We start from the raw sequence: 16,385 nt of genomic DNA on the forward strand, positions 1-16,385 counted from the left end.
AATTCCTTTGGATACAATGCGTTTTTATTTGTTGAAACAAAAAATGACTTCTATCGCTAACTCATCAACACCTTCGTCGTCATCATCAACAAACGGAGCAACAAATACAGATTCATCATGTACTTCTCGGACTCATAAATTATCCAAATTTTACAAGTGGTGTCCTCATGACGATTATCTTTTGGTGAAAGCTGTTGAACGAGGAATGAGTGCAGAGGAAATTCGTGGTACTATTAAATTTGAAAGAGCCTTCACGATTGAAGAAATAACACAACGTTGGCTGGCTATTTTATATGATCCGATGATTGCACAAACAACTGCCAAGCATCTTGTTGTTCTACAAAACCTTAAAAATTATAAGAGAGTTCCTTGGTCTTCCGAAGAGAACCAAATCATATTCAAGGAGGCTGAGGTTCATCAAGACGTTCCACTGAATTTTGAATTAATTTATGACAAGTACAGAGATTGTTTTCATCCTTCTAGATGCCCAAAAACGTTGGAGGCTCACTATCAGAGAATGAGACGAAAAGGAATAATAAGAGAACATTTGGCAAAATCAGGAGGGACTTTAGCTAGTACTGCCGTCCCTCAAGCAATCTCAAGTACAAGCGCAAATGTCGGAGACGATATGGATGAAGACTTTTATGAAAACAAGTCCTTCTCGGATGTAGAAAAGGAAATTTTGAATGCTCCTCTTTCCAATGACTTGGAAATGAGAGCACAAAATATGTACACTATTGAAAACAAGGTAGCAGAAAAGAATGAGTTAAAGAAAATTCATAAAATGGAGAAGGAAAGCGATGTGGATGAAGAGGTTAAAGATGCTAAGAAGATTAAGTTGAATTTAACAGAGGAAGATGTTATTGCTATATTTGATGGTATGCAAACAAAACTCCCTGTTCGTAAATCTATATCAGTAATTGGAAGGAAAAATTCGAGTCATCCTGTTGATATTGATCTAAGCATGGAGTCTGAAGACATTGGAAAGATATCTAGAAAACAAGCCATTTTAACTCTAACTTATTCTATCGAAGAAAAACCAGCTGTAAAGACAATTGTGGCAACAGGACAATCAGATAATAATTTGGAACGTATTGCAGAAGTTGAAGATTTGTCAGGCTCTGTTGACGAATCTAATAGCAAGCGCGTCATGTTTAACTTTATCCTTAAAAATGTTGGAAAGAGAAGCATATTAGTGAACGGACAACCTGTCGAAAGTGGCTGTGAAGCCGCTGTTCCTCACCAATCGCTTGTGCAATTTCCTGGAGGATTGAAGTTTGTTTTCAAATGGATCACTAGTGGCTGTGAAAGATGGTATCAATTCAATAAGGCATCACTGGAGAGCAACGCAAACACCTTGCCAACAAGTGCCAGCGAGGACAAGATGATTGAATAAACGTCTCACATGTTATTTTAAATCAACAAATAACAATCTCAAAGTAACCTGAAAACAGACTTCCTGCTGTTGAGTAAGCTTCTTTCTCTCAGCAAAAAATTTCCGATGAGACGGAATCGAACCGCCGACCACAGGATGACTTGCTTGCTACAGTCCCATGCTCTACCAGCTGAGCTATCATCGGATTGCGATAATTTCTTGTTAAATTTCATAAAATATAATATATACCGAAGACAAAGACTTCATTCCCTTTTTCTGAACACAAATTTTACTCAAACACGTTCAACGAATTGATAAGAGTTTGGTTGCAAGTAGAACTGCACAGTTGTTGAGAGTACCCTGAACGTCCCGCTCTCAACTTTAAAAAAATGAAGGCACATCAATCACGCTCTGCTTTCATTTCTTGCAACTCACAACAGCTTACACACACAAGACGAGCAGGCCATTTCATCACGGCCTCTCTCGTGATCGCTTCTTTGCTCACACTGGCTACACTTACTTCTCTCGTATTCTCATTGAGTCTTGGTAAATGGGAAGAAGTTCATATAAGAAAAGGTGCTTTACCTCTAGAGAGGCCATTCCATGGCTGTGATTTACATCCATCAGGCAAGAAAATGATCGTATACGGAGGAAGAACAGGTATTACTACCATGGGGAATACTTTTCATAGTTTTTCTTTCCAGGAAAAAAGCTGGAACAAGTACAATGTTGAACCTGTTGATATGAAGGCTATCCCATCTTTGGCTGGACATTCTTTCACGACTGTGGGCGATAAAATTTATATTTATGGTGGAAGAAGTGGTTTGTTCCACTTTAGTGATGAACTCTTTGTTGTGGATACTCAATCAGATACTATCAGAAAGGTCACCACCGAAGGAGATGCTCCCTCTGCTCTTCAATCTCACTCTGCTTCAGCTCTTGGAGAGTGTATCATTATTTATGGAGGTAGTGATGGTAAACGCACAAAGAATGATTTGTATGCGTTCAATACCAAGACTAATGCTTGGAAATTGCTCCGAACAACTAATCCAGGACCATTCATTGAAGGACATAAGAGTATCCTTGTTGGAAACAGACTTTTCATGATTGGTGGTGTGAATTCCAATAATGATCAACAATTCAACTCTGATATTAATGTCTTGGCACTCCCACAAACTTGTGATGAACTTTTCGATGGTAGTGCTGCATTAACTTGGTCCGTTTTGAGAGTGGGAGGCAAACCAAGAGCATTCCATTCAGCAAGCTTGTTAGATGACAAGATTTATGTTCACGGTGGTATGAATTCTCTAGATACTCTTCAAGACACCAAAGTGTTTGATATTAAGAGAGAAAAATGGCTTGACGACAGCACTATTGAGAATGAGCCATCCATTCCTCGTAGAGGACACTGCAGTGTTGTTTTTGAAAATAGTGTTTATATTTTCGGAGGAAGCAGCGATTGGAAGAGAACGTACAATGATGTTTGGTTGTTGAATACGAAACCAGAAATTACTTTCGAGCCTGTAACTATCGACCCAAAGAAGGGTTTGTCAGAATATATTGAGGATGCTCTTGCATCAGTTCAACAGTTGTCATCCATTGAGATTGCCACTGAGGAAAATGAAAAGCTGAATGCTGACATTTTGAAATCAGAAAACGAATTGAGACAACTCATTACAGCTGATACTGATGACTCATCATTGACCGATCTTGTCAAGCGTATCGCACAATGGAAAAAGATTGAGACATTGTTCTTGGAGCTTCAACAAAGCAAATCAAAGGTTCAAAACATGACTGAAAATATCAAATTTGACTTTGAGGACATTGACAACCTTGTTAAAGAATACAATAATCAAGTTGAAGTATTGAAAAAGAGTAGCGAAGCATTAACTTCTCGTCTTTCCACTTTGAAAGAAAAGGAAGACAAGGTTGCTTCTGAAGAAAAGAAAGCAAAGGACCTTCTTCTTCAACAAGAATCTGTCTTGAACACTGTCCACTCATTAGAGGGTGACCTTGACCAACAAAAGGTGCTCTTCAATAATAAGAACAGACTCAGAGAAAAGGTTGTGAAGGAAAGAGAATCATTACACGAAAGGTTGAATCAACTCAATACCATTCTCAACACAGCTGATGATATTCAAAAGGAATCACAAGCAAAGGAGAGCACTAGACTTGCTGATCTTGAGAGAGTCCGTGAGCAAATTGGCACTATTAGCTCTGAAATTGAAGATTACAGAAAGATTGTTAAAACTTTGAACCATGAGATTAGAAGTATTGATAACAGATTGTCAAAGATCAATGAACTTACAACTGAAGCACAAGATGTCAAGCTCAAATTTGCTGAACAATTAAAGTACAAGTACGCCTATGAGAAGAGCAAGGACGACTTCCTCTCCAAAGTATTTGAATTAGAAGAAGAAAACATTTCTGAAAAGATTCCAAAGAAGACCGAAGAAGAAAAGAAGAATGATGAAATGAAGGAATTGGACACCATGATTGAAACCTATAGAATTAAATACCAAAAGACCAAGAGTGCCAAGTCCATTGAATTCCAACAAGCATCCGATGAACTCAAGAGACGAGAGGCCAAACTCAAAGAACTCAAAGAACAGGAAGAAAAGATTACTGCTGAATTGAGTAGCCTTCGTGAAAGAATTGCATCCAAGAAGAATGAAAAGGAAAGCAGTCAATTGGAGAAGGACAAGATTGAAGACGCATGGAAAGAAAAGTGCTCTGAAGCTGACACTCTTGAAGTTGAAACCAATCAATTGAAGAATTCTATTGATGAAGTGCAAAGCAAGTTGAATGATGAGAGAAAGGAAAGTCAAAAAGTGGCCTCTGCACTCGAAGCACAACGTTCTACGTATCAAGCAGCCAAATCAGACCTTGACAATCTCAATACTGAACTCAAAGACAGTTACGAGAAGGTTGTTGCCTATAATAATGGTATCAAGAAGTTGGGCTCTAAGATTTCAGCTATGAAGAGAGCTGTGAGCGTAAGAAAGTCTGATTATGATGACCAACGTGCTGATTTTGTTAAATTCAGAGATGCTCTTAACAAGGCTATTGAAGATGCTGACAGAGTGTTCTTAGATAGAATCAGACATCTCGAAGCACAATTGAGCGCCTTCACTGGCAAGTCAAATGTACAAACATCAGATAGTGCCAATCAAACCAAAGCTCCAGAGATTGTACAAACCACTACAACCACCACCACTGTAGCAGAGGACACATTTTAATTCTTTCTCACCCGTGTAAAATCCCCTAATATTTATTAAATTTATTCCCGTTACCAATAAACACCTTTCGACTTTCCTTCGTGCGTGAAGATCAGCTTTGTTCAATTATTTTTTAAAACCAAAATTGTTGTTGGTGCTGGTTCGACTCTCAACAACCCATTTGCATTCAAAGTAAAAGTTGTGAATGATGAACAATTTTACAAAATAGACAAGCATATATCAGATCCTTCGGGCCGGATGACAACATTTCGACTGACTGTAACAGAGGAAACAAGGCAATTGCTCTTTGGTTACCGCACAACCAAGTTCATTTTTCTGGCTTCAATATACTCTCGATTCAATTAATATACCTTCAATACCAACAACAAATTTTACAAGCCTATAACGAGAAGGATTTACTGTTCAGAATTTGAATTATCCTGCAACAATCGATCCACAGAGGAAGTGCTTTGAATTGGTACTGGACTCACAGTCACTAGAGTGGCTGAATCCACTTGTTGATCCTCATGAACTTTTGCAACGTTGACCAACAATTTGCTCAATGGCTTCTTACTATCCACATTTTGAGAATCTGTTGAGGAGACACTTGCTGTGACATTTGGAAACGCGTCTGTTTTCAATGATGGCTTGTCAGAATTTGTTGTAGCAGCAGTAGCTACTGCACTTGTCGTTTTCGAAGTAATACTAATCGAAGGTGTCAATAAATTAATCTTGGATGCAGCAGAGGAAGAACTTGCTGTTTGTTTCTTCTTACTTGGAATTCTTCCCTTAAATGTTGTAAATCCTCCATCATCATCGTCGTCATCATCTTGCATATTAATTTTGGTTTTTTGTGTTTTCATAAAGGCCACAAAATCCAATTCGTCTTCACCCTTTTTCGTTTTGGCAATTTCTTCCTTTTTTGAATCGTCTTGATATGGAATTCTAAAAGTCAAATGATATTGTTTGAAGAGGCTGTCAATATTCTCGTGTTTGTATTCCATATCGGAATCAATGAGTACAAAATACATTTTTCCTTCTCTTTCATCTTTTTTTCTTCTTACCAAGTAATGAAACGTTTGTTTGTTGCCACTTGTCAGTAAACTGTCAAAATATCCAAAATTGTCTCCATTATCTTCAACGACTGATGCATAAAACGAGCCTGGTTCTGTTTCACAAAATCTTACAATAAATGTTCCAGGTTCACACTTGTCAAGTAATTCCTGAGCTTCAATCGATGTCAAACTTCCCCAAAAATGTTTCATTTGTAAAAACGCATCAATTGGATTAAAAAAGAAACTCGTAAATGGTCCAAACCATTTGAGCACTGTTCTAAAATCAATAATAGAAACAATCGAATCATGCGTAGGATCAATAATGTCATTAATTTCTTCAACCCAAGTTTTTCGATTTCTCAAATCTTGAAAATAGGTATCCAACACGTCCAGAAAACATTCCTTATCGACCGAGAAGACATTTCCTCCAAAATTAGTTTTCCAATATTCTGCTCCAAATTCATCGAGTACATGGGTAATATCCAGTTGAGCTTGTGTCAAGGGATGAGAATAATCGAGACCTTGTAATTCAGCGTTATGAATCACCGATGCTAATTGTTTAAATGCTTCAATTTCTTCCAAATGATGACTTGTTAAAATTTCAATTTCATCTTTAATTTCGAAATATCTCTAAAACGGGTGAAGTTCCAAAATGTTATTATTACACATTTATGTGTGTGAATATGTTGTAAATAATGATGATATCGTTCAATATAATAATCAATTAGATCATTCCATGGAAATAACAACAAGAATGAATCCATTGCTTCATTTTCCTTTTCACTACCTACCTGTTTGTTATCTAAATTGGACCAATCGTATCCAGCAGCTTGTAAATTATTTGTGGATGCAAACAGAGAAGTAGTAGAGGTCATTGAATTTGTTCGTTTGAGACTTCTTCTTGCATGTTGTTCATTTAATTCTACTAATTCTTCTAATTGACTCTTCGTTTTTAAAATGTGTGAACTGATGGCATCTGTCATCATGTCAAAAGCATGTCGATTTCCAGAATTGGAAAAGTTCGACGTTGAAGCTCCTAGCAATAAATTATTATTATTTTTTCCAGCCATGGTATATTGTAACTGAGTTGTTTGTTTGGAATAATTCGTAATGATCTGGTCATACAATTTCATAATTTCTTCAATATTTTTCACAGTCGTTGTAAAACCTTCTAAAATTCCTCCACTCGATGGTTTAATAATATCCAATAATTGTCGACAAGTTAATCGAAAGGAATTGGTGTCGATCGATGCATTGCCTATATTTCCCATGAGCATCATGCTCGCACTAGCTCCCACTGATGATGGAAGAATATTTGGAGTGCTCCGAGAGTGAGACAAGAGTTCGACGTGGTCGGCATTGAAGATGTGTGGTGTGACACCTCCTCGAGGGTAATTGGTGGATGATGTGATTGGAAGAGATTGTTCTTGGCCCATTTTTTGTGATGACAGCTGTTGGAAAGTTTACAAAAATGGGATGACAACTTTTGTTTTTACTTTGAGAATGTGAATTGTTATTGTTGTTGTTTCAGGATACGAATTCTAGGTGTGGAAAATTGTTTTCTTGTGTGTAGATTCCAAGTTTCAAAATTCTTCATAATTTAAAATTGTTAATCAGCAAGTTTTTGGTTAGCATTTCCATGAGTGCTGACAGCAGAAAATGTTGCTTGCTGACTCAACAAAGGATTGTTCATGGTTGGTGTATATTGTTGGAATGCTGATTGATAAGAACCGAATTGTGGTGTTCGATTAAAAGCTGTTGTTGATGTGGTTCCGCCTGGTGATGGTTTCACAAACCCAGACAATGCAGAACCAAACACAGAAGAGCCAGAATTACCATAAGACTTCTTTCCAATTGTGAAAGGTACGTATTTGTGTTTGATCATGTCTCTAATTTGTTTTCTCAATGTGATTGCTAATAGCAAGATCCAATATCCTAACAAAATTGGCCAATAAACTGGAATGTCCAAAACTCTTGTTGATGTCAATAATAAACAAATAATAATGGCCTTCGTAAGAGAGTACCAGAATTTGAACTCTGGAAGACGACGAACAAAAGGCTTAACATCATCGGGATCAACTTTAGGTTGACCAAACATTCCTCCAGCAGAAAAATTACGTCCTACTGATGTATTTGGAAGGGTTGCATTCAAGCTATTTTCTTCATCGTCCTCCTCTTCAGTTTCTTGTGGTCTAAACTTTGGAGTAATGAAAGCAATGAATAAATTGATAACGTAAATTCCAAATCCGTAGGTCACAATATACCATCCATGGAAGTATAAAACTCTAAAGAGGAAGAGAGAAAAAAGTACTCCCAATACTGTCCAACGAAGAGCAACCTTTCCGTTGAGTCTGTTGATGGGTCATCATTGATTTCAAAACGTTGTTGGAATGATTTTGTTGTAATGAAAATAATGAATAGGCAAATTGTTATTAATAATTATCAAATTCCACGAATAAGATTTTCAATGTGATGATTTAAATCCGTGTTGATGAAGGTGATCATCGTTGTTATTCCGTCCATCATTAAATCATTTATACATGATGATGATAGTCATCAAGACAATCGATGATCATTGTCCGACATGATACCGATTCATCAACAACCATTCACAATTACATCTCATAACACAAACCTATCCAAAAAAGCCTGATATTTCATGCTATAGGTACGAAAGGTGCTTCCTCCCGAGCTGCTTTCACTCTCTAAATCCATTTTTTAATGCTGTTTTTCTCAAAGATGATTTCAATTTGAATTTAAAAAATTCTCTCAGACACGTCATTGTGTGATGCTTTCCATCCTAATGCTTTGGATCAATGGATAGTATTGGTAAAGCCTTAATTACAAACCTTTTTCATTGTAACTAGTTTCCCTCTCCGAGCGAAATCTGGATGGAGCGACCCTTTTGTAAACTTTTCATTAAGGAGCAGTAACTGTCGGAATGAACCCAACCAACACTTCATGTTACACCAGAAAGTTCATCCACTTTCCATGGTTTCATTCCGACAGTTTAAATTCCATGCTCTCATCAATTCAGCTTTCAAACAACAAAAAACAACTTCAAAACATACAAACCTTCCTCTCACACGATGACTGGCTTCTCCGTTGATCATATTGCTACTGGACACTCTTGGACAGAAGGCTCTGGCAAGTCTTGGCAACAAACTCAAACTGGTGCTGCTACTTTCCAATGGGTCCAAGAAGGAACTGGTCGTGTAGCTCATGGTGTTGCTGTTCAATCCAAGAAGGATAAACAATGGCACGTTCATATTACGTAAGTTTTGTGAGAAATTGTGCACATGACTCTCTCTGACCAATCTTGATCACAAATCATTATGATGATTATCTTTTTGATCTGTTGTGGTGGATCTTGATCATCTTTCTCTCGGATGATGACACCTCTCTTTCACTCGATCAATGAAATCACAGTTTTGATAACAACACTCATTGGAAATTGACCCCAAGTGCTGATGGAAACCAATTGCAAGGACCTTCTGATGCCTTTACTTTGAAATCCACTGGAGCAAAGTCTACCTTTGAAAAGAAGGACAAGATCAAGCCAAAGCTCGAAGGTGCTGATTACACTGAAAATTCAGGAGCTGTTTGGCACGTGACTCATCACAAGGGTGGTAGTTTTGAAATGGTCAATCAGAAGGATCAAAGAGTGTGCCATGGAACTGTCGGAAAGGATCAACAAAAGAATCACTTTGTGGTTTATTTGGAGTTCCCTGGAAATGTTACCATGAGAGTGGAGACTGCTGATTTGGCCACTTTGAATTTGCCTAATGGTGATGTTTTCAGAAGAACCAGTGAGGGAAAGAAGAAGGAAAAGAAAGATAAAGATGAAAAGAAGGAAAAGAAGGAAAAGAAAGACAAGCATTAAATTGCTTGTGTGAACGTGTAAAGATTGAAAAGATTATGAGCAATAAACGCCATGCTCAAATTGCACACAGTTACACAGCTGTTGAATGAATTATTGTCACCACCATCATTGTTTAAATTGCATTGCAGCAAAATGCAAGAGTTTCTGAGGTCAAAAAGAATAGTTTAATTAATTAGAGAGATGTAGCAAGGAATGTTCTCGTTCACAATGCTTGCTGTTTAACCTTTCCATCAAACACATCAATTCATTCACAATTCAATGAATTTCCGCGTGATGGATATTTATGGTAGTCCTCGTGGGCGTCTTCGATTGAATTTCAATTTTTCATGGCTCTGCTCCATATACCAAGCAGTCTTTTCGATGTCGTTGTTGCCACTTTCATTCAGCAAAGTAGCTAATTCAAAAGTAATTTTGCATCGTTTATACGTCATGTTTACCATAAAAGAGTAAACTTTTTCACACTTGTTGTTCATACCAACGGCATGTTTTAGTATTTGAAGTATTCGTTCCGTATGTTTCAGTCGCTTTTTAAGAGAAGATATTGTTCGGTGATGATGTTGTTGCTGTTGTTGTTGTTGTTGAATTGTTTCAAAATTATTCCTGTTAGTAGTATATTGGCAAGTGACAGTTTTCATGATTTTTTGTGTTGAACACTCTCTCTGTGAGACGCAATGTGTTCTATGTCGTGCGATTTATCTTGCCACTTTGGGTTCGAATGGCTAAATATCGTTTTGGAAAGATTCTAATGGATTGTTTCATTGCTGCTTCATGATTACGCTCGACATTAAATTATCCTAAATAAGGAAAAGCTTTGCTGTGTGAATATTCGCCTTTTCAACAGTAATTTTTTACGTGAATTCACAAATCCTCCACGCCTTTCCTATTGTGATTTTGTGATACAATTTGAATAGTCTCATCTAATTATGAACAGGAATTTAAAGTCGAAAATGATGAATCCTTTGCATACTGCTTTATGGAGCTCCATCTATTGAATTCGTTCTAGAAAACATGTTTGATGAGGGCGACATGTATGTAAAATTTTTAATTGCATTCTTTATATCTCCTTTCAAGTGATGAACGATTCATATCAATTTCACAACACATTCTCAGCATGATTATGAAAATTGAGAGTGTGATCCCTCTGTTGGCAACTACAAACATTCAAAACCAGAAAACAAAACCTTTGCTTGTTATCCATTTTCGAACACGTTTCAAAAGAATACTGTTCTCATCATTTCTTTGTAGAATTCGATGACACGTGTTTTAGTTTATCAAGAAAACACTTGTCTTTTCAATGTATCATCACATCCTTGAAATACTATGCCTGTTGTTGATTTGAAAATTTCATTTAAAAAAAAAATGTCCAAATTACTCAACTACATCGGAGGGATTACACTCATCACTCCGTTAATCTACATGTTTCTCACCCATGAAATTTTGAGAAACAATACTCTGATCCAAATGTCTATCTTGTTGAGTATCATCGGATATGTTGTAACCTTGTTTATGATTCCTTCCGTCAAAGGCTTGTGTGAAGGAGCAGGCCTGTGGGGAAAGGACTTGAATAAGGGAGAGGCTGGACAAAAGATGAAAATTCCAGAGTCATTGGGTATTGTTCCCGGTGTGGTATATATTGTGTGTGTTTGTTTTCTTCAAGAAATGTTCCAAGATAAGACTAAACATGATTTATACATTGCCGGATTATTTTGTACTTGTTTCATGTTATTCTTGGGATTTGCTGATGATGTATTGGAATTGAGATGGCGTTACAAGTTGATCCTTCCTACGCTAGCCTCTCTTCCATTGCTCACAACATATTCCGGTTTGACAGCTGTGGTCATTCCAAAACCACTCCGAGCCTTTGAATTTTTCCAAAGCATTGCTACAACAATCGGAGACAATGTTTGGATGTTGGAACTAGGAATCCTTTACAAGGTCTACATGCTCTTGGTTTCAGTTTTTTGTACAAACACAATTAATATTTTAGCTGGTATTAATGGATTAGAAGTTGGACAATCTGTGGTTATTGGACTTTCTATTTTGTTGCACAATTTCATAGAATTTGAAGCTGGTAATGAGCAACATTTGTTCTCAATTGTTTGTATTATTCCTTTCATCGCTGTCAGTTTGGGATTGCTGTATTATAATTGGTATCCAAGTGAAGTTTTTGTTGGGGATACGTTCACATATTTTGCTGGAATGACTCTTGCTGTCACAGGAATTATGGGTCACTTTAGTAAGACCTTGATGCTATTCCTCATTCCTCAGTGGATGAACTTTGTAATATCACTTCCACAATTATTCAAAATTATTCCATGTCCAAGACATCGTATTCCAAAATTCAATCAACAAACTGGTCTTCTTGAGAGTAGTAAGAATTGGACTCTGTTGAATTTAATTTTAGAAATTACTGGACCTTTAAAAGAAAGTACATTGACCTATATAATGATTGTCTTTCAAGTATTGTGTTGTGCATTAGGATTCTATATTCGTTATATTTATAGTACCTATTATTATGATTAAGCTATGAGTTTATTGTCACCGTTTCAAGTTTAATTAAATTTGTTAGAAGCTGAATGAATATTGTATTTTCTTTCAATCCACTCAATGTCTTGTTTTGCTCGTGCAAGAATTTGTTGTGTTCGTTCTTCATTTTCCGATTTGTGATTTTGAAATTGCTAAAATCGATGCAGTAAGATCCCGATGTCTCGGAACGAAATAAAATCATAATTTCATCGTACCTGATATGCATAATTTCGATAATAGGGTTGTGCTTCTGTTGGAAGCTTTCTTACACTACGAAGCACTCGTATGAACAGTTTGAGTGATTCCATGTTCTTCATTTTTATTTGATGTGAAATCAAACATAAAAGTTATTCTTTTGATCGAGGATCCATGATTATCTGAGTACATCTAAACGTTGCCATTAATTTTCCAGTGTCAAGCTCGTCCTCAAACACCAAAGCGTCCCAAACTTGTGTGGATTTTCCAGCATGGATTAATTGCGCTCTACAAACGACTCGTTTTCCAACTTTTGAGCTACTAATGAAATTAGATTTGAGCTCAATGGTCGTAAACTTGTGGTGTGGGGATGGTAAATTTGCATAACAACCAAATCCACAGGCAGTATCTATAGAAGATGATCATTGATAAATGGTTGTCAGTTTAGAATGAAATTTCAATACCATGTTGTAAATACAGCTATGAATAAACTCACCAGCCAAAAAGACAATCGAAGCAGCGTGCATGTATTGATTAGGGGCCATATGATTGATGGATGCAGTGAGCTCAGCAATTAATTCTCCTTCTTTTGGCACGTCCACAATTTTAAAACCCATGTGAGAAATGATTCCATAATTTTGTCTTTCACTAAACAACTTGAGCCAATCTTCTCTTGTTCTATTATAAAAGATTGTTGATAATTTAGTTTTCTTTCCAAGAGCTGTTGTTGCATGGTGTACAGAATGATGATTTTTTGTGTCGGAATGTTGCAAAGCTTCATGGATGATATCGTTATGATATTCGGACTGTTGCAATCCTGATGCAACACTACCCACGGCCCGCAAGGATTTCTTGTTGATATTCAATGTTGATTTTTCAAAGGGATGATGGCTCAAAATTGAGAAGGCTTGTCTCAGTTGCTTTTTCATTTTTCTTTAAATATGAGAATCCCAAGAGCATCTCGCAACAAATGGTTCTTCTCTCCCCAAAATTCTCATCATTGTTGATAATCGCCTTTCGTTGCAAGGAAAGCATTCCATCAACAAATCAACAAGGACCTTCATTTCCGAAAACCATAATCCTTGTACGTGTTTCTTAAGGCATTTTATTGCTCTGTTGCAACGGGTTTACAAATGAATTTGAATATGATGATTTACATGGCAGTCATAGTGGAGAGGAGGCGATAGGATGAACACCCTATCAAACCCTACTCTCTGCAGAGAATGAAAATTCCATGGTTGTGTGTTTCCCTTCAAAGGGAGATGACATCTGATTCTAATATTGTGCTTTGAAAAGCGATTTTTTCATCTCTTCATTTCAATCGGCAAAAAGGTTGGCATATTCAATTTGTATCTCTACTCTTTTGAATAAGGATAAAACGAACAGAGGAGAGAATGAACTTTCGGTAAGAGACAGAGATGATTTTTCAAGATAACAACAAATGTATTTCAAAAAACAAGGCACCATGAAACGAAGCCTTATTCACTCCATCTTTTCGGTACCACCACCAGCTCAACAACAACAACGAAATCCATCTCTTTCTTCATCAACCACCAAACGAACGTTACTTACGAACGGATTCTTCCAAAAGCACCTCAAGCCTAACGATGAAAAAATGCAAACGACTGCTCCCCCAGAACATTACCAGCAGCAGCATCACGAGCTTCATCCACAGACGGAAGAGCTCGAACGACCACCGTCGGAATGTGCATCAACATCATCATCAGGTTCTTTTAGTGGTTTATCATCGCGAATAGAGGTCATTTGTCGATTTCGGCCGCTTAACGAGATGGAACGAGAGCATGATCCCGAAAGCTCGGTAATATCGTTTGAAGATGGAGATGAAAACACTTGTATTTTTAAAGTAAATATCATTGTTATGATACTATCAAACCGAAAATATATTCATCCTTAATGTTTTGATGTATGGAAAACAGTCAAAAAGAGTTGTACATAATTTTACATTTGACAAAATATTTAATGATCACTCGACACAGGAAGAAATTTTTGAATTTGTTGGAAAACCTGTCATAGAGGGTATGTGGACTCTTACAAGTCAGTTGAAATATATTCAAGCAATCACTAAAATATAGATGTTTGTAAAGGATATAATGTAGGTTAATGAAAATGATTGCTACATTTGTCGATGAATATTATTGTTTCACAACTGTTAAGGGCACAATATTTACATATGGTCAAACTGGCTCTGGTAAGTTAAAAAGGATGGAACGACTCGCTTAATTTGAGTTAATTTTTCTGAAAACAGGTAAAAGCTTCACAATGATGGGAGCAGGTGAGGATATCAAAGGTTTCTCTGATCATCCAAAGCTGAAAGGTATTATACCTCGATCCATTGACTATTTATTTCAGGTAATAGAAGAAAATTCAGATGTTTCGTATACCATTGACGTCTCCTTTATTGAGATCTATATGGAGAGAATTAAGGATTTATTGGACCGTAAGTATTGGAAGTGTGTCGAAAATTCTCACTTCAAATGAAGCTGTTCAAAAACAATTAAAAATTGAGAGAAAGGAGCCAAAAGGTGTATTTGTGAAAGGAGCCAAGGAAGTTCGAGTGCACACAAGCAAAGAAATATTTCACTTGTTGAAAAAAGGAGCCTCACATCGAGTAATTTCTTCAACACGTAAGTTGGTAGTCTCAAACCTTGCATTTGGTATTAATATTTTAAAAGGTATGAATTCTGAAAGTTCTAGGTCACACACAATATTTATTCTTTCCCTAAGTCAAAAGAATCGTACAACATCAGAAACAAAATATGGCAAATTAATTCTTGTAGATCTTGCAGGGAGTGAAAAAACAAAGAAAACCGGTGCGGTGGGGACAACACTGGAGGAGGCAAAACAAATTAACAAATCGCTCTCAGCATTAGGAATGGTTATTTATGCACTCTCAGATTCTAGCGGAGTAAGTATTCTTTCAGGTGTGCACTACTAGCATGACCACCTTTGTAACTATTTAGAGCAAGCACGTACCTTATCGAGATTCTAAATTAACAAGATTATTAGAAGATTCAATAGGAGGAAATTCAAGGACAAAGCTAATCATAAATTGCTCAATGAGTACTTTAAACGACGAAGAAACCTTATCGACCTTACGCTTTGGGTCAAGAGCAAAAAGAATCCAAAATAAGGTGAAAGTGAATCGAGAGTTATCACAAAAGGAGCTCAAGTCAATGCTCGATAAGGCAAAAGAAGAAGTGTTGCAATTACGACAAGTAATTAATTCGCTCAAGGTACAACAAAAAGAAGACGAGAATATTGAAAAACTGATCATTAGACAAGAAATTGATGGTGTCACAAAGGAAAAGGAAAAACTGCAAGAATTATTGGAGGAGCTTTCCGATCTTGCGAAGAGAGGAAGTGCTGAAGTTTTGAAGAGCAAGGTACTGCGTTCCGCTTCAATAGTTCATACGCACAAAGGAGAGAATTACGCACCGAGAAGGCGATCCATGATTGTGGGTCGTTTGAATCGAGGAATGGAAGGGCTTGAGTGCACCTCACCTCTTGGATTTTATGACAAGAACGAAAGCTTTTCTGAAACATCTTCAGTCGCTGATGAAGAGGATGACATTGAAGCTTGGACAGAATTCCAAGAATATGTAGACAAGATTGACAAACTGCAATTGGAGTGTTCGAATCTGACGCAACAGAACTACAAGTTAGAACAGCAAATGGCAGCGCTGACAGATAGGAATCACGCTCTTGAACAGCTCTTGCGCCAAACGCAAAACGAACGAGATATGTGGAAACAAGAGGCTTTAGACGTTTCTGACGTTCTGAATCGAACGCTACAAAGCAAAATCCAAGACTCGATACGTAATCAGAATACAATGAACAGTAACATTAAGGCAATTGAGATGTTAACTCTGGAGATGAAGACCCTGCAAAGCCAAGTATGCTTTTTTGATATTTCAACCCGATCTACCCTTAAAGAATGTGGTGCTTTGATGTTTACGCTAACCAAAAGTGGCTTAGTTAATAGAGCATCTTCCCCGCATCTCGTACCGGCGTCTCCTAATAGCAGGAGTCATCCAAACCTGTTGAATATTAAGCTGTGACATGGATAAAAAGAGCTAAAGTATTAATTTATATTAAATATTGTCATTTACAGC

The 16,385-nt window shown here is 37.0% G+C and overlaps 9 protein-coding genes across 9 annotated transcripts; 5 read left to right on the forward strand and 4 right to left on the reverse strand.

The window, feature by feature from the left end:
* Window positions 1-43: 43 nt before the first annotated feature.
* On the forward strand, window positions 44-1,396 carry C9374_006410 (uncharacterized protein; the record flags this gene model as incomplete). The annotated part of the gene is made up of 1 exon (XM_044696268.1): window positions 44-1,396. The coding sequence occupies one exon, from the start codon at window positions 44-46 to the stop codon at window positions 1,394-1,396; it is 1,353 nt and encodes a 450-aa protein (XP_044547101.1).
* Window positions 1,397-1,764: 368 nt separating this feature from the next.
* Window positions 1,765-4,614, forward strand: C9374_006411 (uncharacterized protein; the record flags this gene model as incomplete). Its single annotated transcript, XM_044696269.1, has 1 exon — window positions 1,765-4,614. One exon carries the CDS (start codon window positions 1,765-1,767, stop codon window positions 4,612-4,614), a length of 2,850 nt encoding a protein of 949 aa, XP_044547102.1.
* A 395-nt stretch (window positions 4,615-5,009) lies between these two features.
* C9374_006412 (uncharacterized protein) lies at window positions 5,010-7,084 on the reverse strand (the record flags this gene model as incomplete). Its single annotated transcript, XM_044696270.1, has 2 exons — window positions 5,010-6,278; window positions 6,440-7,084. 2 exons carry the CDS (start codon window positions 7,082-7,084, stop codon window positions 5,010-5,012), a joined length of 1,914 nt encoding a protein of 637 aa, XP_044547103.1.
* Window positions 7,085-7,257: 173 nt separating this feature from the next.
* C9374_006413 (uncharacterized protein) lies at window positions 7,258-8,363 on the reverse strand (the record flags this gene model as incomplete). The annotated part of the gene is made up of 2 exons (XM_044696271.1): window positions 7,258-7,999; window positions 8,284-8,363. The coding sequence occupies 2 exons, from the start codon at window positions 8,361-8,363 to the stop codon at window positions 7,258-7,260; spliced, it is 822 nt and encodes a 273-aa protein (XP_044547104.1).
* Window positions 8,364-8,737: 374 nt separating this feature from the next.
* C9374_006414 (uncharacterized protein) lies at window positions 8,738-9,531 on the forward strand (the record flags this gene model as incomplete). The annotated part of the gene is made up of 2 exons (XM_044696272.1): window positions 8,738-8,922; window positions 9,078-9,531. The coding sequence occupies 2 exons, from the start codon at window positions 8,738-8,740 to the stop codon at window positions 9,529-9,531; spliced, it is 639 nt and encodes a 212-aa protein (XP_044547105.1).
* A 1,359-nt stretch (window positions 9,532-10,890) lies between these two features.
* Window positions 10,891-12,054, forward strand: C9374_006415 (uncharacterized protein; the record flags this gene model as incomplete). The annotated part of the gene is made up of 1 exon (XM_044696273.1): window positions 10,891-12,054. One exon carries the CDS (start codon window positions 10,891-10,893, stop codon window positions 12,052-12,054), a length of 1,164 nt encoding a protein of 387 aa, XP_044547106.1.
* A 29-nt stretch (window positions 12,055-12,083) lies between these two features.
* On the reverse strand, window positions 12,084-12,374 carry C9374_006416 (uncharacterized protein; the record flags this gene model as incomplete). Its single annotated transcript, XM_044696274.1, has 2 exons — window positions 12,084-12,209; window positions 12,273-12,374. 2 exons carry the CDS (start codon window positions 12,372-12,374, stop codon window positions 12,084-12,086), a joined length of 228 nt encoding a protein of 75 aa, XP_044547107.1.
* A 30-nt stretch (window positions 12,375-12,404) lies between these two features.
* On the reverse strand, window positions 12,405-13,181 carry C9374_006417 (uncharacterized protein; the record flags this gene model as incomplete). The annotated part of the gene is made up of 2 exons (XM_044696275.1): window positions 12,405-12,661; window positions 12,749-13,181. 2 exons carry the CDS (start codon window positions 13,179-13,181, stop codon window positions 12,405-12,407), a joined length of 690 nt encoding a protein of 229 aa, XP_044547108.1.
* Window positions 13,182-13,693: 512 nt separating this feature from the next.
* C9374_006418 (uncharacterized protein) lies at window positions 13,694-16,331 on the forward strand (the record flags this gene model as incomplete). The annotated part of the gene is made up of 8 exons (XM_044696276.1): window positions 13,694-14,116; window positions 14,190-14,289; window positions 14,346-14,365; window positions 14,428-14,461; window positions 14,519-14,710; window positions 14,754-14,897; window positions 14,946-15,178; window positions 15,234-16,331. 8 exons carry the CDS (start codon window positions 13,694-13,696, stop codon window positions 16,329-16,331), a joined length of 2,244 nt encoding a protein of 747 aa, XP_044547109.1.
* Between the last annotated feature and the right edge of the window lie 54 nt (window positions 16,332-16,385).

Source organism: Naegleria lovaniensis, assembly GCF_003324165.1.
Source record: "Naegleria lovaniensis strain ATCC 30569 chromosome Unknown tig027, whole genome shotgun sequence".
NCBI lineage: Eukaryota > Heterolobosea > Eutetramitea > Acrasida > Naegleriidae > Naegleria > Naegleria lovaniensis.